At 46.5% G+C, this 24,998-nt stretch overlaps 2 protein-coding genes and 1 pseudogene across 7 annotated transcripts in view; 1 reads left to right on the top strand and 2 right to left on the bottom strand.

Moving 5' to 3' along the window:
- Window positions 1-9,946, bottom strand: part of Trpv3 (transient receptor potential cation channel subfamily V member 3) — a 29,162-nt gene extending 19,216 nt beyond the window's left edge. Inside the window, exons 1-2 of one of the 3 annotated variants that reach the window (XM_008855611.2) lie at window positions 9,804-9,946; window positions 7,493-7,613 (exon numbers count right to left, since the gene is read on the bottom strand). In XM_008855611.2, coding sequence (XP_008853833.1) covers window positions 7,493-7,611 — 119 coding nt within the window. In that variant the 5' untranslated portion in view covers window positions 7,612-7,613; window positions 9,804-9,946. Of the gene's footprint in view, window positions 1-7,492; window positions 7,639-9,803 lie in introns of those variants that run through there. The other 2 variants (XM_008855612.1, XM_008855613.1) reach the window with 2 other exon arrangements.
- A 7,650-nt stretch (window positions 9,947-17,596) lies between these two features.
- Window positions 17,597-20,485, top strand: LOC103752017 (annotated as a pseudogene).
- A 2,693-nt stretch (window positions 20,486-23,178) lies between these two features.
- The window catches only part of LOC103751981 (sedoheptulokinase), a 70,290-nt gene continuing 68,470 nt past the window's right edge, over window positions 23,179-24,998 (bottom strand). The window contains exons 21-22 of one of the 4 annotated variants that reach the window (XM_029557459.1): window positions 24,294-24,412; window positions 23,923-24,092 (exon numbers count right to left, since the gene is read on the bottom strand). In XM_029557459.1, coding sequence (XP_029413319.1) covers window positions 24,048-24,092; window positions 24,294-24,412 — 164 coding nt within the window. In that variant the 3' untranslated portion in view covers window positions 23,923-24,047. Of the gene's footprint in view, window positions 24,093-24,293; window positions 24,413-24,998 lie in introns of all 4 variants that reach the window. The other 3 variants (XM_029557460.1, XM_017794996.2, XM_029557461.1) reach the window with 3 other exon arrangements.

The raw sequence follows: 24,998 nt of genomic DNA on the forward strand, positions 1-24,998 counted from the left end.
TGACCCTTTAGCCCCTTTGATCATCACTTATGCTGTTTGTCACAACAGGAAGTGGGCTAAGAAGGCTGGTCTACAGTAAGCAGGACTCAAGGACCAGAGGCCATGGCTGAGTATCCACCCCCAAGAAGGGAAACCCAGACCAGGCATTGTAGTATATACCCATAATCCCAGCACTCAGGAGGCTGAGTTGGGAAGATCACAAGTTCAAGCCAGTCTGGGCAAGAGAGAAAGAGAGAGAGAGAGAGAGAGAGAGAGAGAGAATGAATGTCATGAGAATGGCCATTGTCAAGAAAACAAACAAAAGGCCAAGATGGCACTGAAAGCGAAGACGAAGCTCCTGCCCCTCCCAAAGCCAAAACGAAGGCATTGAAAGCCAAGAAGGCAGTTGAAAGGCGTCCACAGACACAGAAAGAAGAAGGTCCACACATCATTCACCTTCTGGCAGCCCAAGACCCAAATACCCTTGCAAGAGCACCCCCAGGAGAAACAAGATTGACCACTACGCCAGCATCAAGGTCCCCCTGACCACTGAGTCAGCCATGAAGAAGGTAGAAGACAACGACACACTTGTGTTCACTGTGGATGTCAAGGCCAACAAGCACCAGATCAAACAGGCTGTGAAGAAACTACGACATTGATGTGGCCAAAGTCAATACCCTGATCAGACCTGATGGCGAGAAGAAGACCTATGTTCGACTGGTTCCTGATTAAGATGCTTTGGGTATTGCCAACAAATTTGGGATCATCTAAGCAGTCCAGTAGTCTAATTCTAAATACAGATTTTTTTCAGCATAAAAAAAAAGAAGCCAGGTGTGGTGACACACGCCTTTAATCCCGGCACTCAGGAGGCAGAGGCAGGCAGATCTCTGTGAGTTCAAGGCCAGCCTGGTCTACATAGTGAGTTCCAAGACAGCTGGGGCTACAGGGAGACCCTGCCTCAAAAAAAGACCAAAAAAAACAAACAAACAAACAAACAACCAGTGCTGGCAAAATGGGGTAGAAGGGAGAAGAATCCTTAAATACTGCTGAAGGGAATGTAAAATAGTGCAGCTGCCATAGAAATCACTATGGAGGTGCCTCAAACAATTAGAAATAGAACTTCCATATGATCCAGCTATACCACTTCCAGGTATATACCAAAAAGAATCAAAGTTAGCTTCCTACACGATACCTGCACACCTGTGTTTACTGCAGCATTATTTACAAGAGCCAAGTTATGGAATAAGCCTTGGCATGTACCCACAAATAAAGAAAATGTGGAATAAAGGACAAAATTGTGTCATTAACTGGAGATCAGCATATTAAGTGAAATAAGCCAGACTCAAAAGGACAAAATATCATGTTTCTTTTCCTATGTGGAAAATAGAAAAGAAAACGGTTATAAAACTAAGAAGGGAAGTTCTAAGTACAGAAAGGATGGGGACACAGAAGTGACAAGAGGACTAACAATGCCTGTGGTACGCTATGCACATTACACAAATATGATGAAGCACCTAACTGTGTAATTAATAGATGTTAGCAAAAAAAATGAATTTAAAAAGTGAAAAAGAAAGGAAAAAAGGAGAGAGGAAGGAAGGGAGGGAGGGAAGAAGGTAAAGAGACCCAGGAAACCAGGAAAGCAGACTGTGGTCAGCTTTCTCCCCAGGTGTCAAGGGAATGGGAGGTACTTTCTACCTGAAGAGAAGCAATACTCCACCCAAGAGGCGCCAGCCACAGCCAGCCCCACCCTCAGCTACACCCACAAATGTAGATACCTGTAAACTTGGACATCACACTCACACACTGGAAGATTAGTCTTCTGGTGACATTAAGAGGGTGAGAATCAGCTGAGGGTGACCGTACACCCCACCCTGCAGCTGCTACAGAACAGCTGCTGGCCATGTCCCGTCCCCCCGCCCCAGGGTGCTGGCCTCTTGACTACAGGCCTCTCTACAGGCCTACAGGGGTCCTAAGCTCTTTTGCTGCCTTCTTCTGTTATCATGACCCTGGCCTCCTCACAAAACCCTAGAAGAGGTCCCAGAGTGTATTCCCACCCATCTCAACTTGAGAAAGAAGGCAGCAAGGTGAGATTAGGGCCCTATTCTACCAGACAAGGCAGGTGAGACTCAGGACAAAGAAGCGGTTCCTGCACGGCAGAAGCAAGGTGGTCAGAGAATCCACTTCCCAATATCCAGGCTTACAACTGACACAGCAACCCACACTGTCTGCTTAGTCCTCTGGGCCTCCTTCCAGCTGAATCCACTGCAGGTGTTACCAAAGGGTGGCTACCAAGGTGGAGCAAGAAGGAGAGTCCTGGGCTGGCCTGGGCAGTTCCTCTCCTCATTCCAGGCACAGACAAGCCTGAAGGCTCAAAACTAATCCAGAAATGAGACATAAATGGGGCAGAGGACACACTAGCCTTCCCTTTCTGGCTTCTGATCATCAAAAGGAACTTTCTGCCAGGTGTGGTGGCTCACACCAGTAATTCCAGCACTCAGCAGACTGAGACACAAAGATTGCCACAAGTTCAAGGTCAACCTGGACTGAAAAGTAACACCCTGCTGAGGGAAGGAGGGAGAGGGAACAGAGAGCAAGAAAGAATGAGAGAGAAAGGGAGAGAGAGGAAAAAAGAGAGATCCCTAAAGCTTGAGTTCTGGTCCAATTCTGCATCTGCCTTCTATGTGAACCTGGGTGGGCACTTTCCATCTCCAGACCAGGAATCTTCACCTGGAGGGATACTGGTTGGGCCAAGTGATTCACAGCTAAGATCATCTACTTATGGGCTGTCCAGCTGAAATGGGCATCAGAGGTCAACAAGTCTGATTACCGTACCCTGAGCTGGGCACTCCAAAACTGGCCCCACTCCATTATAGCAGCCTGACTCAGAGGCTCCAAGCATATCTGCTGGAGGCTCAGTCTCAAAACATTCTGCTTCAAAATTGCCAAATTCTCTTTATACAGAGCCCCAGCTCCATACCCACAGATTTTCTCCACGCCATTTGGTCTGGCCCTCCCCTGAGTCCACCCTGACCTTTCTGTCTGGGTTCCACAGGGCCATTTCACTCATAAACATTTATCAAGCACACACAATGTGCCAGGTACTGGTCCTGGAACTGGGGATATAACGGGCAGACTCCCTCCCCAGAGTTGCTGCACCAGTGGGTTGGTCAGAAGTGGCTTCACAGTTAGATCAATGCATAGCACAGAAAAGCCATCACTTTTGTTGGTCTGAACAATACACTGTTGTTCAGTTTTAAGTTCCTCAATGAAGGGATTATGGTAACATTATCTTTGATTTCTCAGAATCAACTTTGATTCTCCAACAGTGGTCCTGATACTCAGAATGGATGTGTGGAAGGACAGATGACCAGTGAAAGATCCTCAAATGAAAAGAATAATGGCTAGACAGACATGACAGAAGCGTGATTAGATGAACAACATGTATATGATAGAAGAATGGAAGGAAAGATGGATGGGTGGAGGATGGATGGATGAAAGGATGGATAATAGATGGAGAGGTCTGTGGACAACACCAATCCTCAGACAGATCAACGTAGCCTTCAACTGTTAATGTTGGAGGTAAATCCTTCCTGTGACTGGGCTGTGCTCCCAACTGCTGAAAGCTCTTACCTCTTCCTAAGCTCCATCCCCTCCCATGTCTTTTATGCAAAACTGAGGTGGGGTTTTTTGCCTCTCCTCCACTTCCCACCTTCTCAAGCTCTCCTCGGAGAGCTCTAGGAGGTCCAGGAAACCATGTCTTGAAAGCATCCAGCACCCAGGCCCAAGGCTGAGGGCCCCACAGAAGAGAAAAGCATAATCTCATTGTGACCTGGCTGTTGCTCAGGCACTGCACAGCTTCCTTATCATCTCACATCTCATTTCCTTGCCTGCTCCCTCATTAACACATCCACTTACTCAAAACTAGTCACCTGCTCAATGTAGGGAACTTAGGGGCCAGTGACAGCATAGATGACCCTTCCAGGGGCCTCATCCTCAGAGATCTCAGCTGTGGTTGAAATATTATTCAAATGGCCACATCACCTCCTTCAGGGAGAAGCTGGGATACGGGAACTCAATAACAGGGAAGGCCCTTATAGTTGAAAACAGAGCTGGGGAGGCCCTGTGCTGTGCTGTCTGGGGTACACTGAATTTTGAAATATGCATGTGGTTCAGGAAAAACCCCAAAGCAGAGAAGCATGAAAAAAGCCTCCTAGGCTGGAAAGGGAAGATGGCTGGGGAAGAAATCCTTCTGTGTTTAGGTAACAGGATATGGAGAGAGGCTGGGCAAGACCAGACAGTTAGGCAAGAGCCAAAATCATGGGGCAGGAAATGACCCACACCTGCCCTACTTGCTACTGCACACCCGCATCCCACTCACCATCATAAGCACATGGCGAGATCTAGACCGCATGACATCTTGGCTCCTACCTGCTACAGAGGATCCTTTGGTGCAAGCCAAAGGGCACCACCTGGGTGTTGTAAACTCAGGTGCGCAGACATCTGTAGCACCATTTCTTTCACATTTCTCTCCCTTTGAAGGGATAACCCAAGACTAGGAAGCAATGCCAAGATTAAAAAGGAGCTTGCCCAGCCATCTGCTTTACCAAGAAATGCCCAAGTATCCAAGTTCTTCAAGGCCAGCTCCTCTACAGCCTCCAACAGCCTGCCTTTCTGAACCTGGATGTCACCTTGCCTAGGGCCCAATAAGAAGGCTGTCATGGCAGCTACTTGTGGAATGGCATAATGGTTCAGGAAAAGCTCCCAGGTCCAGATTTCTTCCTACTGTAGACCTGTAGACCTCCTGGTGCCTTCAATTCTACCATGAGTACATGGGTCCCCAGTGATTGGCACTGCATTTTGTCTTTATGTGAAGTTTATTCTTTCCTTTTCTTTTTCTCTCTAAGTCTTAAACTCGGTTCTGGGGAAGAAGCCCAAAACTTAACATGAGGGCCCTCAGAGAGTCTGTGGAACCATCTCTCGGGGAGATAAGTCACAACTCATACCTTTGGCTGGGCCAGGCAGTCATTTGGTCAGTACCTCTTAGCCTGGACTAAGTTCATGAACAAATGTGGCTTTGGATTGTCCTGATGTGAAGGAAACTAGAGTTTTCCTGAGAACTTGTTTTCAATCCTTCCCCACACCCAGTTCTTCCCTAGGAAACTGAAAAGGGAGGAAAGTCAGGAGATGGTGCTTGCCAACTTAGGTCAACCATCTCTCTGTCCCTTCCTGGATGGGCCCATGAAGATCCAGCCAGCCCCACACTCCCATGCTATCTGTCTTACCTCCACTTCCTCCCAGGTTTCTCTCCTGAGCTCCAGGATAGAGGTACCTGGATGTCCTTCAGGTACCTCTTACTCAGTACTTTACACCTGAACTTGACTCAGCCCTCCTGACCCTGCTCCTTCTCTTCTGATGGGCTCTTGGCAGAGGTAGCCCCTCCATCCTTCTAAGTCACCCCACCAGAAGGGTATATCTCCTAGCTCTTCCTTCCTTCTTCTGTCCCCAGCAGATTCCGTGATTAACTCTACTCTGAACCACCTCTCCTTCATCCCTGACCACCCAGGCTCAGATTCACCACTTGCTTCCCAACAACCTCCTCAAGGTATCCCTGCCCTCAGCCTCCCCTCTAATACATGGTCCACATGGGTCACCAAGGGCACCCTTTCCAAAATTGAATTCTCATCATGCCCTTCCTCTCTTACTCTCATCAGGATTGCCATGTACCTTAACAGATCCCCAAGACCAGCCCTAATAGGACTCATCTCCCTATAGGTTCCTCTCCCCACATGGCCTTCAGCTACTAAAATTCATCAGTTCCTGCTTTCAGCCTTTGCTCTCAGGTCCCACTACCTGGCATACCCTTAAAAGCCCTTCAGCTCTACCTGCCAAGGTCCACTCCACCTCCTCCAGGAAGCTCCCTGAGACTCCCACACAGTCACAGTGACCTGTCCCTCCTCAGTCCTCACTCTGCCTCCTAGTTCACCTTGCTCCAGACATTTCTCACATACTTCCTGGTATCCCTCCAGGCTATGAGCAAATGTGGGTGTTCTTTCTCTCTGAGTCCCTACTTATCTATCTCCTGATATACAGGAAACTTCAGTGATTATGACTTCGGTGATCAACAGTCAGAGGGGCCAAGTTTACCCATGGTCTAATAGGAGGGCTGGGGTGAGGGCAGAGGAAACAGGGCTAGACTAGGTCTAGAGAAAGCACAGCTGAAGTAGTCCCCTGGTCTAGGTTGGCCCAGCTGAGAGGCATCCAATCAGCTAAAGAGCAGAGGACCAGCCATGGAGACCAAGAGAAGTCCCTTCTCTGCCCCAGCATCCTCCCATATCCTCAACTTGGAAGTAAGAGAAACCACCCCATCCCTGCCCAGCTTCCAGGAGCCCATGGAGATAACCATGGAGGTGATAAAGGGAACAAAAGTATTATCAAAATCAACATTCGCTGAGTACTGACCACACATTAGTCATTACACCAACCACTTTGTCAACATAATCCTAATTAACTGTCATCCTGAGAGTTTATGTCCTTATGTAGAGATCCATCTTGACAGAACTATAGCCCTCTTGGTTACAACTTCCATTGCGCCCGCCAGGCGACAAATGCCATGCATCCCATGCATTACAGAACATACAGAGTCATTACAACAGCAGAAGCTGGACATGGTACACACCTGTAATCCCATCACTCATAAGACTGAGATAAGAGGATTCCAAGTTCAAGGCCATCTTGGGCTACATATCAAGTACCAGGCAAGCTTGAGAGCATAGCAATACCCTATTTCAAACAAAAAAAAAAAAAGAAGTGACCAAGAGCATTGTGCTGGCCATTAATTGACACTAGCCGTGAGAAAAGCCAGATATATTATGATTAACCATGGCCCACTTGTGTTCAGTTTAGCATTAAAAAGGCCTAGCTACCGCCTTGGGATACCAGGATCCTCCTATCCTGCTGCCTCCAAAAACACACTTCTATCTGTAAGTCCCCCAATAAATTACACTTTGCACAATTCTGGCTCTTTCTTCCATCTCATAGCACCTTCTGCCTTCCCAGGTTTTCCATTATATTCCATTCCACGACCTAGGTTAAAGAGCTGGAACAACCTGGCCAGGCACACAGTAGATTGAAAGCCACCTGTATACGTGTGAAAAAAATCCTTGATAAGGATCCAGGCTACCTGGGATGTTCACCCACCTTTTTGTTACTGTTCTCAAGAATGGCTTCAATGACCCTCACCCCCTCCAGGAGCCTTACTCAATGTTCTTGCTTCAATGTCCCCTGACCCCTCCAAGAAGATTCCCCTGACTATGCCAATCATGAAGACCTCAGCAAAGGTCCCTGAGTATGTAGAACTGTCCACTCCATCCCCTCTAGTTACACCCAGTTGGCCAACAGGTCACCCCAGATGGCACCCAAAGTCTTGGGTCTATAGGAAGCAAGAGGTCCCTGATGTAGGGGGACTCTTTTGCCCTACACTGCACAAAGCCCAGGCCCAAGCCTACAATCTTACCTCTTCTTGGTGGGGGTGAGCTCTGCTGCCCTCTTCTCTGTCAGCACAGCAGGGTTCCCGCTGGGAGCAGTGGCTCTTCTGCCTATGAGGGGTACCATCTCCTTGGAGTGGGCATTCATGGCTGGAACATGATCACAGGGCAGATGCTTAGGTTGAGGGAGTAGGAAGGGGTTTCTGGGGGCTTCAGACTCTCGTGGGTTATCATCTACCTCCCATTCTGACCCCTGGGACAGGGAATTCACTCCTTATCTCTCCGTACCACCAATCCTTCATGGCAACAGGCAGATTGCCATGTACCTTCTATATACCCTGCTTCTGAAGCCCTAGGAGAGCCCAGCATAGCATCCAGGTAGAGATCACCATCCCCTAGCCTTCCACCCCCAGCCTACTACTTTCCAAATGCACTTCTGAGACTTAACTTTGCTTCCTCAATGTCCTTCTAAGACTTTGTGCTCAAATCTATGTGTCAAGGTCAAAGAGGTTTGACCTTGACAGAAGAGGAACGTCACCTCCTTTTCTCTAGACAGTTCTCTGAGTAACACAGCCTCTGTTTTGCTTCTCTTAGTGCCACAGTAGTCTTGGCAGCTCATACCTTGATTACTCCTCCTGTCCCCTCTCCCCAAGCTGAGCATAGACAGCCCATGTTCTGGCCATTAGACCCAATTCTTATCTTGAAGAAGCAGAATCCTTTACCCTGAGGCAAAAGGAGGCCAACCTACCTCAGTCCAGGTATGCTTTCAGTGTGCGTTGAGCTCTAAAGGGTCTGGAGATGCTAGAATGAGGGACTGATACACCCTCCAAAGGGACTAAGGAATGCATCTTGGAAGGAGTCCTAAAGGCTGAGGTGTGGCAGAAGGGCCATCTGGCAGGGGGCACAGCTCAAACAATGACCAGGGCTCAAGACAGTTCAGTGAATGACAAGGAACTGGTGGGGCCAGAGACCCTGGGGGGTTTATGGGAAGCCCTGGCAGAGAGGGGCTTGACAGCAAGGTTACCTCCTGTCCTCATAATTTCAGCACCAGGCAGTGTGACTTCATTTGGATGGTTGGATACACAGTGATCTCCCAAGGTGGGACAGGCACTGAGTGTTAGGCCCTCAAGCATATTTTGGGAGCTGCGACAGATCCCAAGGCAGCAGGGATCAGGGGAGAGATCCAGGCTATGTAGGTGACAGCACCTGGCAGAGAGCAGCCATGTGGGATGAGGTAGACCAGTGGCCTGGGGACCTGGAAAGAAGCAGTTATGGAGACCATGGGAGTGAGAAAGGGGCCAGCTGGTCACATGGGATAGGATGGATGGGGAAGGGTGGCATGAACAGGAGGTAACTTGTAGTCAAGAGGCCAACCTCAAGTTGAATCACTGAAGGGAACTCTTTCAGATACAGGAGTACACCGGCCCCTGGCTACATCTGCCACCCCTGAAGAAGATAGGTGCTCTTTAGTGCCTGGCCCTGCCCAAAGCAATCAAACAGGCATATTGGGCTAAAAGGCTATGCTGAGCAAAGAGGGAGGGAGAAGGACAGAGGTGTGTCTCTTCACCCTCCTCATGGTCTAGTTTCCCTTCTAAGAAAATGGCTGAATGGTCACAAGAAGTCTGTACCCCTGACCCATGATACCAATTGCTCTATCCTTCCTGTGCTGGGTCCATGAGGTGGGTTGTTCTGGGCCGCCAGGGCAGGTAAGGGTCAGTGCAATCTGGACCCAGGCTGCAGCAACTATAATTAGCTCCTGAGTCACCCTGTAAGCCTTTCATCCTCGCCTGCTGGACTCTCTCTCTGCCCTGGGATCCAGCTCCCTCATCTGGGAAGTGTCATGTCACACCTCCTAGGGCCCTGACACTGATTAAAATGGCCTGTCCTGGGGACACAGATAAGGCAGGGGCCACAGGGAGACCCCCACAGTTTAGCTGCTCAATGCTCAACACCTATCTGTGAGTGCCTGGGCCCTGTCCCTCTTCAGTGCTGAGCTAATCCATTCCATCCTGAATACCCATCACACTCCTGCCAGGGAGATCCACGTTCCTGAGCTGGTGGAGGGAGACATTAGCCTCACTGTGCCTTCTTAATGGTGACCCTTCTCCCTCCCCAGGCTTCCTAAACTTCAGAGAAAAGTTCCTGGGCCTGTCAGAACCTACATTATCTCCTCTGCCTATGGCCAAGAGCTGGCATGGCTTTGTTTTCCGTACTAGAACTCCAGCATCCTCCCCATCTTCCTGAGGCCCATGGGTAGAGAACAGACAGGGCCTGGACTCCTCCAGGCCCATGCTCTAGATTTTTTAGGGGACACTAGCTTCCCTTGGAGAAAGGACTTACCTGGGAGGTTCCAGGTGGTGGTGACAGCCCTTGGTTTGAGATCACCGCATATCTGGGGCCCAAGGCCCACTGTCAGGAAGATGGCTGAGGTGGCGAGAGGCTCTCATCGCAGGCTCAGGGATAGCCGATGGCTGGAATGAGGCATCAGAGGCAGAACTGGCTAGGCTACCTGCCCTTGGCGCCTGGCAGGCCACACCCACCACCCACGTGCCCTGTGTGAGTCACTTCCACAGAGCCAGCTCCCCACCTCCAGGAGAAAAGGCCAGAGAGGTACTTGCTTCAGCACAAGCTGAAGGTCTGGTTCCAAGTCTTCCCTCTCTTATATTTGATGCTCAGTAGGAACTTTCTAGCAGTAGCTTCAGTTTCCTCATCTGAGAAAGGGGAACCGTAATAGAGAACTTGCTGCCCAAGAATGACGTGAGGAAGCAAAGATGGTGGAGGTAGCAAGGCTCCATGAATAGTCAGGTGCTCTGCCCTGACCCCTGGGGAAGGAAGGCTACATACAACCAAGGGCTTGGCCTGGCTGACCCCAAGGTGGCTAACCCCAAGACTTGGCATCCATCTTTGTTAACTAGTTCCTGGGATCAGTTTCCTCAGGGACAGGGGACGTCCCCATAGGAAATTCAAAGCTTACTAACAGCAGCCATGCTTCAGGGACCTTCATGTGAGGCAGCCTCACCACTTCCTGGCTCTGTGACCTTGGGAAAGTCATTTCTCAAAAGCCTCAGTTTCCTCAAGCATATGTAACCCACTTTGCAAGGTTACTGCAGAACTTAAATGAAAAAGCAAATGGAAAGGACTAGAATAAGTCCAAAAGCACTGAAAGAATTCAATAATCTGTGACAGCACCTACTGCTGTCGTCAGACCAATTTGTTCTCCCAGCAACTGCCAAGCCACTGTTCTCCAGGGCCAGAGCACCAGAGGAAGACTCCGTGCCCTCCCTGCTGACCCAGGTGGCTGCTGGGAAAGAGGTGGAGCAAAACTTGACTCAGAAACTGCACACCTGCTTCCGCAGGGAAGATGTGTAGGCAAGGCATGACAGGGTTAGAGTGGAAGTCCCTGCTCCGTGACAGCGCTGTTGGCTAATGCAACAGGGACTTTCCCAACTATTCCCAGGAGGCAAGATCCCGGATCCCTGATTATCACAGGGACCCACCAGGCCTAAGGAGGCAAAAGAAGGCAGAGTCAGCTTCTAGGCCATGAGAGAGCAAGGCCTTGGCCAGTAAAGGGCAGAGCAGGCTTCAGGTGTGGCTGCGGTAGAGGCCTATTGGTGCAGGTTAAGTCAAGGGGCCCTATGGTTCTCATGACTTGAAATCTTATCATTGCACCTGAAGCACCACTGTCAAAGCCCTACTTGGGTGAAGCACAGCCCTGCTCTGCTCCTCACCTGCCCAGGCCTGACTCAGCCTTTGCCCCTCCTGGCTTGCTTCCCACTGTCTCAGAATCCTGCTGACAAAGCTATGCCAGGCTCAATGTGGAAACATTCCTTGTATTCATGCTTTTCTTCAGGAACCAGCTAGAAGCAGACTGAAAAGATCCTTTGTTTCTCACCCAGTGGCATGCTCTGTACCCAGCAGGGACTAGCAGAAGCCCTCTCTGCTATAAGTGGCAACAGAAAGAGGCATGAAATCATGGAAACCCAGTCCCACTCTAACATGGGGAAAGTACAGCTTTCAAGGGCTTGTCCATGATCATTTTCATTGAATCCAATAATGGTGATACCCATGTAGAAGGCCTCAGCAAGACACCAGGAAAGGACTCAGATCCTGAAAATGTCATTGCACTCTCAAGAAACTTATGGTCCACAAGGAAGACCAGCCCAGCTCCACCAGGGACCATAACTCACCACAGGCACCAAGGACCAACCAAGGAAGGAAGGAGTCATCTCATGGAAAGAGGAGGAGGGTTCAAGACAGAGGGAGCATTTGGGCTGGAACTGCAAGGAAAGGGACCACACCCAAAGGGTGCTGGAGGTCACGGCCCCTGCCCTGTTCAAGGCATGGTGACATGCCTGGGGCAATGTACGAACTTAGCAAGGTGATCAGACACAGGGATGAGGTACAGTCCACTGAGTGGCCCCAGGCTGCTGGCCCAACTATGACCCTTAGTCACCCCCGGTTGGGTTGTCCCATGGCCTGTCATGGACACTGTCAACGCTATTGTCAGGCAGGGAACTGGCCCGGCTGGACTAACCAGCACCACATACCAAAGGCAGTGCCTCTGCCTGCCTAAACCACTCTCAGCTTGCCCCCAAGGGATTCCTATACTGTATCTGTGATCCACACAGCACAGTCACAGGTGTATGCAGCTAGAACCTCCTTCCACCTCCTTCTACAGCCCTTGCAGGGCCCAGCAATGCATGCCTGGTCATGTCTGTCATGTAGATGACCTATAGGGTTCAGTCCCAGGGCCCCAACAATTAACAGCTGCCCTCCACCTCCAGGCTCCCAGTTCCTGAAGTAGTCATGAACCATGCTGTGCATTTCTCCTCAGTGACTCTTTTTCTGTGATGGACAGAACACACAGCAGTCCCAAGAAGAGGCCTTTCAGATAGTGTATGTATGTACGGAAGAGGAGAAAACAATAGGAGGCAAGGCCAGGGCCCAGAGTGGGATGCAGGCAGGGAGAGTGAACGGGAAGCCTCTGGTTATTCCTGCCCTAGCTCTCTCCCAGAGGCCTGAACATCAGGCAACCTTTAGACATCTGCCAAGATGCCTGTGTTCCCCATCCTGTCAGCTGAGGTCAGAGTGGAAGCCCTCATCAGTAGTCTATCTGCAGAAGTCATCCTCCTGCCTAATGCTAACACACAGAGGACATACAGGGACAATGAGCAGATCACATACACACACACACACTCCCTGCACCTTCCCAGATACACAGACACAAGCCCAAATGACAAACCCACAGATTCCATTTCCACAGTGAAGAGAAAGAGGAGTCTCTGCAGGGTAGGGGCAAGAGAGGGAGGTAGATCCCTTCAGAAATTCCAGGAAACACCCTACTTAGTGCTGTGACGCAGGAGCTGGGAATGGGACAGAGTTCCATCTCCCACCTCAGGTCTGAACAGACTGCCTGATGTGGTCCTGACAAGGGCCATCTGCATCTGCATCTTGGCAAGACAAAGTCATTCCAGGGCCAAGAGAGCTGAGAGGATGCCCCATGGGAATGCTGGCTGTGGCTTGTCCTGCTTCCAGGTGATGGAGGGGAGGGACCCCAAAACAGAGAAAAAGAGACAACAGCACACAAAATAAAATAACTTAAAGGGCCCAGAGAGATGGCTCAGCAGTTAAGAGTACTGGCCACTCTTGCAGAGAACCTGGGTTTGGTTCCCAGCACCTACATGGCAGCTCACAACTGTCTATAACTCCAGTTCCAAGGGATCCAATGCCCACTCTGACTTCTGCAGGCATTGCACGCATGTGGTACACTTACATACATGCAGGCAAAACACTCATACACATAAAATTAAAACAAAATTAATTTTTTCATCTATAATTGTATATTTTTTAATTAGACTATATATTTCACCAGAGCCACATATTTCAGTCTTTCCTAATAAAGTAGTTGGTGAGATGAGACATCTTAGTAATTTGAAACTGTTTTCCTTCTCTAATACAAAATAGTATTGACAAAAACAGACACTCTAGTCTTCTGGGGCCCTGTGATGGATGTCGTTGATAAGGTGGTGACTGCACATCACCTACAAATGGGCAAATCCACATCCATGCTGAGACTTCAATCAAAAGCAGCTTAGAAGACTACGATTCCTGATCTGTTAGACCAAGAATTTGGATAAAATAAGTCTATTATGATTCTTTTGAAACGAAAAGACAAAATCCACCAATATAAAACCATATTGCGCAGCATGGGTGCAGTAACATACATGCAGGCAATGCACTGATACACATAAAATAAAAATAATAAAAAATATTTTTAAAAGCCTTTAACTTTTTTAAATATAACTCATTTTTTATTTATTGATTTTTATGTGTATATTTCATACAGAGCATCCCAAATAATCTTATTCATCTATATACCCACATCCCAAGTGGCACCTCCTATAGTCCCTCCCCCCACTGGAGCCCATATACTCTGTCATCCCTGTTACTGTCCACTGTGTTGCCAGCACCCCCAGCTGTTCCCTAGTGCTTGTCCATCCACTGAGTCTAGTCATCCTATCTAGAGTTCCTTGTTTTAGGAAGATCAGCTCTTCCTCATCTAGCAGCAATCAGTTGTTAATATTCCTTTACATAAGATTGGGGTCTGCTGTTTATTTTCCCAGTTCTATGCTGGGTTACTGTCTGGGAGTCCCTTGGGCCACCTCAGAAGGTATCGCCTATCTGGCATTGTTGCTTGTTATATAGCCTTTAGCTATACATATAGACTCTTAAAAAATTATATTGGCCCTTTTAATCTTTGGTTATACTTTCCTTCTGGGCCATACAGTTGGCCCAGATAAACCAATTTATTTTTACTATTAAGATCATTTGAGGATCTGTTCTTTGGGAGTCACATGGGCTTGGGAGAAGCCCCTGACTCTTTTCTTTGACCAGTTCAACCTATGTGATGATAAGTCAAAGAGTGAAGGTAAGTCAAAGGTCCTGCTCGACCGTGGATGGCTTCACTTGGAAGCATGGAGGAAATGTTTCCTCCAAGTTGATCCTCCACTTTGTAGACTGGACACTGGTTCAAGTCCATCTGGTGGGGTCTCCATGGCCTCTTTGATCAAGAGAACAGATGACTTACCACAGTTACAGGATATTTTGAGAGATGCTCCATACTCTCCTGGAACTTAGTCGACCTTGGAGGGCAAGGAGCAAAAACTATCCTTTAAGTCTCTCTGGCCAAATTAGTATAGGCCTCAAAGTATGGCTGTTAAACATCCAATAAGGTTAGTTCTACCAGTCTGGTACTTTTAGTTACCATGTGCTATGCATGAAATTTGCAGGTAAATGGATGGAAATAGAAAGTGTTACACTAAGTGAAGTAACACAGACTCAGAAAAACAAAACGTATGTTCTCCCTCATATGTGGATCCTAGCACCAAATCCTTATAAGTGAGTATGTATTCAGACATAACTACAGGAACCAGGATAATGAAAAGGAACCATGGAAGTAAAGGAAAAGAAAGAATCTGAAAGAGAAAACAGTAGGAAACAGGTGTTAATAAGGGAGATAGAGATAAAAATGGGGTTATTTTAAGGGGAGTGGGGAGGGAGGGTTATACAAGGAATCTTGGGGATAAAGGGAAAGAAGGAGCTCAAGGGAAGTGGGACCGTCGAAGAAGGGTGTTATTAAGGGAGAAATGGGAAAAATGGGGGCACTTTAAATGGGGAAACCATGTGGAATGGTTAGACAATGCGAGAGATAAATAATGCTTAGGTAGTTTTAAAATAAAACAGAGGGAACCATATTAGTCCAACAACCTACTGACAAGTTATACATACAACTAGCTCAAGAAACATAATATATGTCTAGTCATTAATTTTAGCCCCTAAAATTAATTTTTTAGAAAGACAACAGGGGCCAGGCATAGTGGCGCACGCCTTTAATCCCAGCACTCAGGAGGTAGAGGCAGGCAGATCTGTGAGTTCAAGGCCAGCCTGGTCTACATAGTGAGTTCCAGGACAGCTGGGGCTAGACCATAAAAAAAGGCCAAAAAAAAAAGACCAAAAAAAAAGAGAGAGACAACAGAGCTGGAGAGATGGCTCAGTGGTTAAGAGTACTGACTGCTCTTGTGGAGGACCTGGGTTCGATTCCCAGCACCCACATGGTGGCTACAAACTGTCCTTAACTCCAGTTCCAGGGGAATCTGAAGCCCTCTTCAGACCTCTGTGGCATTGCACGACATGGGTGAACTCACATCTTAAAAAAGAGACAACAAACTTGAAAAATCACCAAAAAAGTAGATTTTTAATGTTCTGACCATGAAAACATGGTAAGTAGTCAGGTGGTACTCATGCAAAATAGCTTGATTCAGCCATTCTACAACAGGGGAGTGGGTGGATGTGTGGGTGTAGAAGTGGGGGGGGCTATAGTTGCCAAATAAAAATAAATGAAAAATGTATAAAACATGTAGACACATCAATCAATTGTAGACACATATTTGTTCGATTTCATTCTCTTTTATGTCATCTCTTTAGGAGAGAATTAGTAAAGAAAAAATACAGAAAAATTAAAAATAATGTGACCTGAAAAAAAATAATACACTAGCATGTAAATGTGTATTAGACAAAGCTATTAAGAGTTTAGATATAAGCTGGGTGTGGTGGTGTGCACCTTTAATCTCAGCACTGGGGAGGCAGACACGGTCTCCATAGCAAGATCCAAGCTAGCTATGGCGACAGGTAAACCCTGCCTCAAAAAGACAAAAAAAAAAAAGAGTTTAGATGTAGAGAGAGAACCAGAAATAAGAAAAAGGCCCACAAATTGGAATGTCCAAAGTAAAAAATGTGGACAGCATGCAATGCTGGTAAGGAACAAGAATTCTCATTCACTGCTGGTGGGATGTGGGAGGCAGTTTGGCCACTTTTCGAGACAATATGGTGGTTTCTTACAAAGCTAAGCAAACTTTTGCTACCATAGTGTCAGCAAAGAAGCTCTTTGGTATTTTTTTTTAAAGGAGTTAAAAACACGTCTGTACAAAAACCTTCACTTGGACATTTTATGGCAACTTTACTCAGGGAGGGAGGGAGGGGGAGGGAGGAGAGAAAGAAAAAGGAAAGGGAAAAAACTGGAAACCATTGAGCTAAGATTGTACTGATAAAAAAAAGAGCTTACTTATTTTAAAAGAATGGACCAGGTGACACAGGCATGACAGTCCCAGTTTTGTATAAAAGGATTTTTTTTTAACTTTCAACATTTCACTTATTTGGAAATTGATTTTATTGCAGTCAAACCAGTGTAACTAACTGGACATAATAAATTATTTTTATATACACTTTTTAAGTAGAGGGAATAAAGTTTAGTTTGACAGATAGTAGTAAACAAAATTAAAGTTTCATACATTAGTAACAATTCAACATCCTTAATTTGATATATTATTTTCTTGTTTTACTGTGTTCTGCTAAATCGATATACCTAAACTGTTTTTTAAAACTCATATGCTTGGGCTGGAGAGATGGCTCAATGGTTAAGCACTGACTGCTCTCACAGAGGACCCGGGTTCGATTCCCAGGACCCACATGGCAGCTACAAACTGTCCTTAACAGGTTCCAGGGGAATCTAATGCCCTCTTCTGATCTCCATGGCACTGTACGATACAGGTGCACTCACATACATGCAGGCAATACACTCATACACATAAAATAAAAATAGTAAATAAAATATTTTTAATTGATATGCTCAGGGATGGAAAGATGGCTCAGCAATTAAGAGCACTGGCTGCTTTTGCAGGGGACCCAGGTTCAGTTTCCAGCACCCACATCTAACAGTCCATAGCTCCAGTTCCAGGGACCAGATGCCCTCTTCTGACCTCTGCTATCTTTACATGCTTGTGGTGTACTTACATACATACAAGCAAAACATTCATACACATCAAATACAAATAAATAATTTTTAAATTGATATACTCAAAGTTAACTTTACTGTTTTTGCTTACACTATGATTCTAAACAAAAGTTTGCAGAAGCTTCTTCGATCTCTGGGTCCATCTCATCATCAATATCATCCAAATATAGATTACCAGCCCCTGACAAATCTGTTCCATTTTCTTCATAGTGTGAATATTTCTTAGTAATCTAGATCAGCTGCTGCACCTACCCAGCGCTGCCCTGCCATGCAAATGAGGCCCAAAACAGCTCCACATAGTTCACAGGATAAAATCCCATATCAGAACTTGGAGTCAGCCATGACTAAGCCCCAGATGGTTATGGCTCCTGTGCTAAAGTCTAAGCTGTCTGCAAATGCTCACAAATAAATAACATGTTTATTGATTCTTTGATCATGTTCAGACCCTCTCCTTCATCTCCCCTCAGACGGCCCACATTCCATGTCCTCTATATTTTAAGGCCTATCTAATCCAATTTGTGTTCCACAAATATTTTTTAGAGTAAGTCCATCGCCTGGAGCCTGGTCAACCTATCCTGCATCACACCCTTAAAGAAAACTGACTCTCTCCCAGCAGTGTCTGCCTATAGTTTCTCAGCTAGAGTTGTGGCTTCTTGCCACTCCATCCCCAGCCCCCCAACCAAGCTGAGATTTTTGTCTGGCTTGGATTTGCACAGGTCTTGTGTATGCTGTTACAAGCACCGCGGGTGCATATGTACAACGTTCCTGTTGTGTCCTGAAAATATTATTTCATTGTAGTCATCCACCACCTCTGGCTCTTATAATCTTTCCTTTCCCCTTTCAAGATGATTCTTAAGCCTTTGGGAAATGGGTGTGATATCAGTGTCCCCTTAGGTCTGAGCACTCTGCAGTCTCTTATTCTCTGCACATTGGCCAGTTGGGAATCTTTGTTAATCTCCATTTGGCTGCAAAAAGATGCTTCTCTGGTGAGAGCTGAGAAATGCACTAATCTATGTGTATAACAGTAAGTCATTAGGAATTTAATACTATGTCTATTTAGCAGAATGATAGTAGTAGCAACAGTAGGTTCTCCCCTACAGCCTGTGACCTGTCTAGCCATAGATTCTTGGTCCTGCTAACAGTGCTGGGTATGAACTCCATCTTGTGAAGCAGGCCTTAAATCCAATCAGAAAGTGGTTGGTTACTTCCAGAACATTCATGCCACTATTGCACCAGTAGGCATATCCTGCCAGGCCAGGCATTATCACAGTTTATCGTGTTCACAGCTGACTAAAGCTGATAATTACTTTTCTCTTCTGGTAGCATGCATAGCACCTTCTGGCACACTGAAGCTAGCCAGTAGAGATGAAGTTTCAAGGTCAGTACCAGCTTGATTTCTCCATGTTCTAAAACTCACATATGTAGTATCTTCGGCAACAAGATCTTACTGTCAAGTTCTAGAAGGTAACCAAGAGCAATAACACCCCCAAATTTTACCCATCAAGTTATTCTAATTTTACAGAATCCTTTGAAGATGCTTGTAAGGATTATTCCACTCTGTTAGAATATGTTTAGGATTTTCTGGATCATCTTACAGAACAGTCTGGCAGTTTTGAAACAGAAATTGAACTGTTTGTAGAAATTTTGAATGGCTAGGTTACAAAAGATAATGCTTTGCAAGACCTTGTGGAACTCATCTACCAACAGACCATGATGGTGCCAAATTTCTCTTATATGGAAGCTGACCTGTGTAATTACCTGTCCAGTCACCTGACAATTAGCCCAAAAGTAGGGACCTCTGTCAATTACTACTTCAAAGATGTCAGACAGAATAAAAAATTAAAGATTGCACTGTAGGGGCTGGAGAGATGGCTCAGTGGTTAAGAGCACTGGCTGCTCTTACAGGGGACCCAGGTTTGATTCCTAACACCCACATGGCGGCTAACAACCATCCGAAACTCCAACTCCAGGGATCTGACACCCTCTTCTGACTTCTGAGGGCATTGCACGGCATGGATGTATTTACACACATGGGGGCAATACACTCATACACATAAAAATAATAAACTAGCCAGGCGTGGTGGCACATGCCTTTAATCCCAGAACTAAGGAGACAGAGGCAGGTGGATCACTATGAGTTCAAGGCCAGCCTGGTCTATAGAGAAAGTTCCAGGCCAACTGGGGCTACAGGGAGACCCCGTCTCCAAACAACTATAGGCGAGCACGCGCTGGGCTCTCAGGGTCCCAGCGCGCACTCCTGGGCAGTGAAAGTTCCTCCGCTACTGAGGTCTACTCAGTCGATCCCGTCCCTATTTCACCCATATACCTTCCTCAGGATGTGAGGCCCACTGGCCACTTGGACCACACGGGAAGCGTACGAGGGACGGCGAAAGCTAGGGTGTCCGCGAGTTGGTGACGGAGGAATAGCACCCCCCAGGGAGACTGGATCACAGGATTTAGTGTTACAGCTCAAGACAAGTGACTCAGCTCAGATCTCAGTGATTCAGCTCCAGCTCCAACTTTATTGGGGTAAAACTAGGACTATTTATAGTGTAGAGACAGCAGAAGAAGCCTTAGCTGATAGGTACTTTTAGGATGCCTCATTTACATAGGGCAGTGGGCTTCTATCAGGCTATCAGACAACGCCTGATTAAAAACCTGGTAGCTCCTGTGCCGGAGGGCATGTATTTGTGGCGAGCACTTTAAAAGAAGAGTCAGGGAGGATGCCAGGAAGGCACTCTGCTATGAAAGGAATCTGCAGCACATGGTTTCTGAGCTCGTGAGCTATCCGGACGTGAAGAGACTTCTACTTTGCATAACAGAGGACCCCAACAAACAACAACAACAATAATAATAATAATAATAATAACCTTGATGAAGTGATTCAAAACCATTTCATGCATTTGTACTGTTTCTTGGAGAACTTTATCTTAACCTGGAGATCAAAGGAACAAAGAGACAAGGTACAAGAGCAGATGTCCTTCAGGTTGGTCTTCAGGAATTGCTGAATGCTCTCTTCTCTACTCCTATGGAAGACAATTTAATTTATGCAGCAAAATTATTGAAGTTGGCAGGGTCAGTTTTAGAAGGCACTTGGAAGGAAAAGTTTGATATGGAAGAAATTGTTCAGAAAATTGAAAATACCCACAAGATCACATCCAGCTCTGAGTAAATTCAAAAATTGCTCCAATTTATAAAAATCTGGGGCTGGGGAGATGGCTCAGAGGTCAAATCACTTGCCACGCAGGTATGAAGACCAGAGTTTGGATCTCAAGAACCTACGTAAATACCAAGTGGATGTGGCCGCTCACCTGTAATTCCAGTACTTGGAAGGCAGAGCTGAGATCTTCTGAGCAAACTGACTAGCACGGCAAGCTGTATCGGCTAGCTCTGGGTTCGACTGAGAAACCTTGTCTCAATGGATAAAGTGGAAAGTGATATAGGAAGATTTCCAACATCAATCTTAGACCTCAGGCGTGCACGCGCACGCATACACACACACACACGCACACACACACACACACACACACGCATAGATGAGAGAACACGTGCACATATGCATGCCACACACAGAGATACATGAAAAATAAAAAAAGAACTTGTTAGTACCAGATCACTCCACAGTGTCTTCTGAGAAGGGATTCAAATAAAGCAAAAAACCCAGGGCCCACTGCAGGAAGAAAGAGGCCTGCCCGGCTTCCTTCTGACAGGAATGGGCTGGCACGCCCCAGGCCTGACTCAGCAGTAAAGATAGGTTTGAAGTCAGACTTCCAGGGGTCAGACCCAGGTCACACTCTTTGCTGGCTGTGTAACTTAGCACCTTTTGGAGCCTTGATCTTCTCATCTATAAAGTGGAACTAATAATAGCTTCCTCATAAGCTGTTATGAATCTTAAAAGATAACCGCACATCAAGCACTTTCATAAACACACCAACCATCCTGGCAGTCTGTATTTCTCCTCCTCACTCACCTGCCATGTGAGCTATGCACACCTCATTTCACCCATAGGCACCTCAAGGGCCACCTCAACTGTGCCTCAAGGACATGTGAGATGGGTATAATGCTGGACAACGCGGAGGATAGTCTCAGTACATCTAGAATGTGAAATGTCCCCAATGAACTTATGTGTTTAAACACTTAATCTGCAGCTGGTGGTGCTGTTTTAGAGGGCTGTGGATCCCCTTGGACATAGGGCCTAGTTTGTAGAGGCAGAAACTCCCACAGTTTAACAATCATACCAGAGTCCCTGATGCTTGACCCCAGCAAGTTGTGATGTCTCATACAAACATTTAGAGCTAATTCCTAATGACCCATGAGTTCTTACACCAAATGGTCAATCTCAGGAAAGACAATTGAGTCTCTAAAGTCACTTGCTTCCAACTCTGACAATCTGAGTTTGATCGCCAGGACCCACATGACAGAAGAAGAAAACCAATTCCCTCAAGCTGTTTTCCACATGCCTGCTGTGGCATGTACATGCCCACGTATACACACACACACACACACACACACACACACACACACACACACACACACACACACACATGCACAGAGAAAGAGAGAGAGAGAGAGAGGTGTAATTTTAAAAATCAGAGAGAAAGACAACTAATGCTATAAAATTCACTGCTTAACAAGACAGTAAAATGCCTACTCACCTACCCAAGTATGAACCACACAAATGGCACACAAGACAAAATTAAGTAACTTTCCTCTAACTTTTATAAAAGACCTCCCATTTTCTCTTGGCATCAGGGAAATGTTTCTTTCTTTTAGAATTTCCCACTGTGCCCCTTTCTCTCCTTGCACTGTATTTTCTTTAATAAATCTCTGTGTCTCTTCTGGTCTGGTAAATACCCTTTTTTTTAGACAATATTTTCCTGAAGCCCCAGCTAGCCTGGGACTTTCTATGTAAACCAGGCTTACCTCAATCTCCCAGAGATCTTCCTGCCTCTGCCTCCTGAGTGCTGGGAGTAAAGGCATATACCACTATGTATGACCTGGTGTAAATATTTTTAACCCAATACACTTGGCCTGTCGTTATCATGGCCTATATGACATAGCTAGCAAATATATGCTCACAGACTTGAGAAATACAAGCCCACTCCTTGTCTGGCCCAAGTTCTCTTCTTCTGATCCACAGAGATGTGAGGAAACTTTGCCACAAGCTTACAACTCCCAAGCTGCCATGCCTCCCCCCGGCCCCCCATGATGAACTATATACCCCCTTCAACTATGAACCAAAATAAATCCTTCCTTGTTTCTGTCAGGTATTCTGTCAAAGCAATGAGAAAAAAATAGATAATACAGTTCCTAATGATATAGCCAATGGTCCAGCCTCAGCTTAAATCTCTATCATTTTGAACCCTTGTCCAATAATTTCATGACTAGAGAAGTCATTCCACAAACATTAACACACCCATCCATGTCTGGGATAGCCCTGTCTCCCAGGTTATTTGTTTATGTTCTATCTCATAAACAAGAGGTCAGCAAACTTTTCTTTTAATAGCCAAATACTAAATATTTTAGGCATTGAAATTACTCAGTCTCTATGACAACTACTCAAGTCTGCATTGTAGCTGGAAAGCAGCCACAAACAACAGAAATGAATAGGTGAGGCTGTGTTCCCATGAAAGATTGTTTATAAAAACAGGTAGCAGATGAGGTCAGCCCATGGACCACAGTTTTCTGGCTACAGGACATGCACTTGTGAAGCAGTGACCTCACCCAGGGGTAACAACTAAAGAGTAACCAGTGACTGGCCATTTGGGCAGGGTGCACACAACTTGCACACATACTCGGGCACAAAATGACTTCATAGAGCACCAATTAGCAATGCCAATCCAATTACTTACACAAAATTCACACTTCTGATAATGCATATTTGCATATATTTTTATTTTATGAGTGACAAGTGTACAGGGGCATAAGCATTTATCGCTGCAGGGGGACAGGATTTTTGTCACTACAAATAGAAGAATAATGAAATGTTCTTCTCGTGTCCCTTGGATATGTTTCCATACTTTTATTTTAAACAGCAAGAGCGCTAATATTTGGGGACTTTGATATTTCAAACTGAAAGGAAATATTCATTTCTGGAATAAGCTAATTTTTCCAGAGCTGGGAATAGGACTGGCCTCCTCTAACTTCTCTGGGTAGTTTATCAATGATAACTTCTCCCAGACCGCTCAGGGCAAGTGAGATATTAAGTGTAATGCTGAGAGGAAGAGTTTCAGCATTTTATATGAAGTGTTTGGTTCTCAAAGGTTGTTTTCCTGGATTTCATTTCCTCTTGCTCCCAGCAATCCAAAAATCAAATAAAACAAGGGTCTAACATGTATCCAAGTAGAGATTTGCCATTCATGCTGTTTAAAGAAATCAGCAAAAAGTTGCAAGAGAGACCACTGAAGCTCTTCACCCTGGGTCAGCAATGGTTGGATGCAGATTCTTTTCAGGCACCCACTCGTGCTTCCCACAGCACGTCCAATGAAGTCCTAAGAAAATGCCTAGGCAGGCACAGACAGGGCTCTGGTGTTCCCTGAGCATACCCTTCCCCTGCTGGGGCACTGAGGCATCCAAAGGCCCAGAGTTGATCTCTGCACATGTCCCTCACTTCTGCCCAGGGACCATGGAATCCTTGAAGATCTCAGCATCCTCTGGCTTAAGGGATCCTGAAAAGTGCTTCAGATGAACTTCCTCTGGCTGGGTAGCATGCCTGTCTCTAGTGCTTGCATCCCTCAGAAGGGGAACCAGGGCAAAGTTCTTCCAGTTTCTCCCTGAAACTAAAGGGTAAAACATCATTACTACCTTGGATGCAGCAAAACAAAGGTTTACTTGTAGGCCCTGCATCTCCAGATGAAAGAAAGCCCAGGCATCCTTGGGCTCCTGGATCCTTGTAGTTTCCTCTTCCTCTTCTACTCAAGGAGCTTGATCTACCCACAGAACACTTTTAAGTTTTCTTCCTCCACCCCAACCTAGCATACCTGTGACCTTGTGAGTCCATCACTTGCCTCTCTCAGGCTCCATTGCCTCCCTGCCCAAATGGAAGAGGTTTCTGCAATGCAACTCCACACTGGATCAGCTCTAGAGTGATGAACATCAGCTGAAAAATCAGGACTTAAGGTTGAGGCCCCACTAGGGTATAGCAGACTAGGGGGAAATGACAAGGGAGGCCTGGTAACACTGGGCTTCAAATAAGAACCCTGGCAAGGTCTCAAACCCCACAGAGCTCCAGAGAAAGACTTGGTTGTCGGCCCCACAGCTGCCTCTACTATCTGGCTGCTTCAGAAATGACAGCCAAGAAGGCAATCTATATGATACTTTCATTTTCTGATTGGCTAAGCACTGTGGTTGGCACCCTGAATCTACTCTCTCTGCAAAACCAGTTGTGCTGGATAGCTTTAGTGTCAACTTGACACACCTGGGTTGAGGGAGCCTCATTTGGGGAATTGCCTCTATTGGACTGGCCTGTGGCCATGTCTGAGGGGCATCTTCTTGATGAGTGATGTGGGAGGGCCCAGCCCACTGTGGGTGGTGCCACCCCTGGGCAGGTGGGCCTGTGTTGCATAAGAAAGCAGGCTGAGCAGGGGCCAGGAGAGCAAACCAGCAAGCAGCATTCCTCCATGGCCTGTGCTCCAGCTCCTGCCTCCAGGTTCCTGCCCTGAGTTCCTACCTTGGGCTCCCAGATG

Source organism: Nannospalax galili, unplaced genomic scaffold (genome assembly GCF_000622305.1).
Source record: "Nannospalax galili isolate Female #2095 unplaced genomic scaffold, S.galili_v1.0 scaffold888, whole genome shotgun sequence".
Taxonomy (NCBI): domain Eukaryota; kingdom Metazoa; phylum Chordata; class Mammalia; order Rodentia; family Spalacidae; genus Nannospalax; species Nannospalax galili.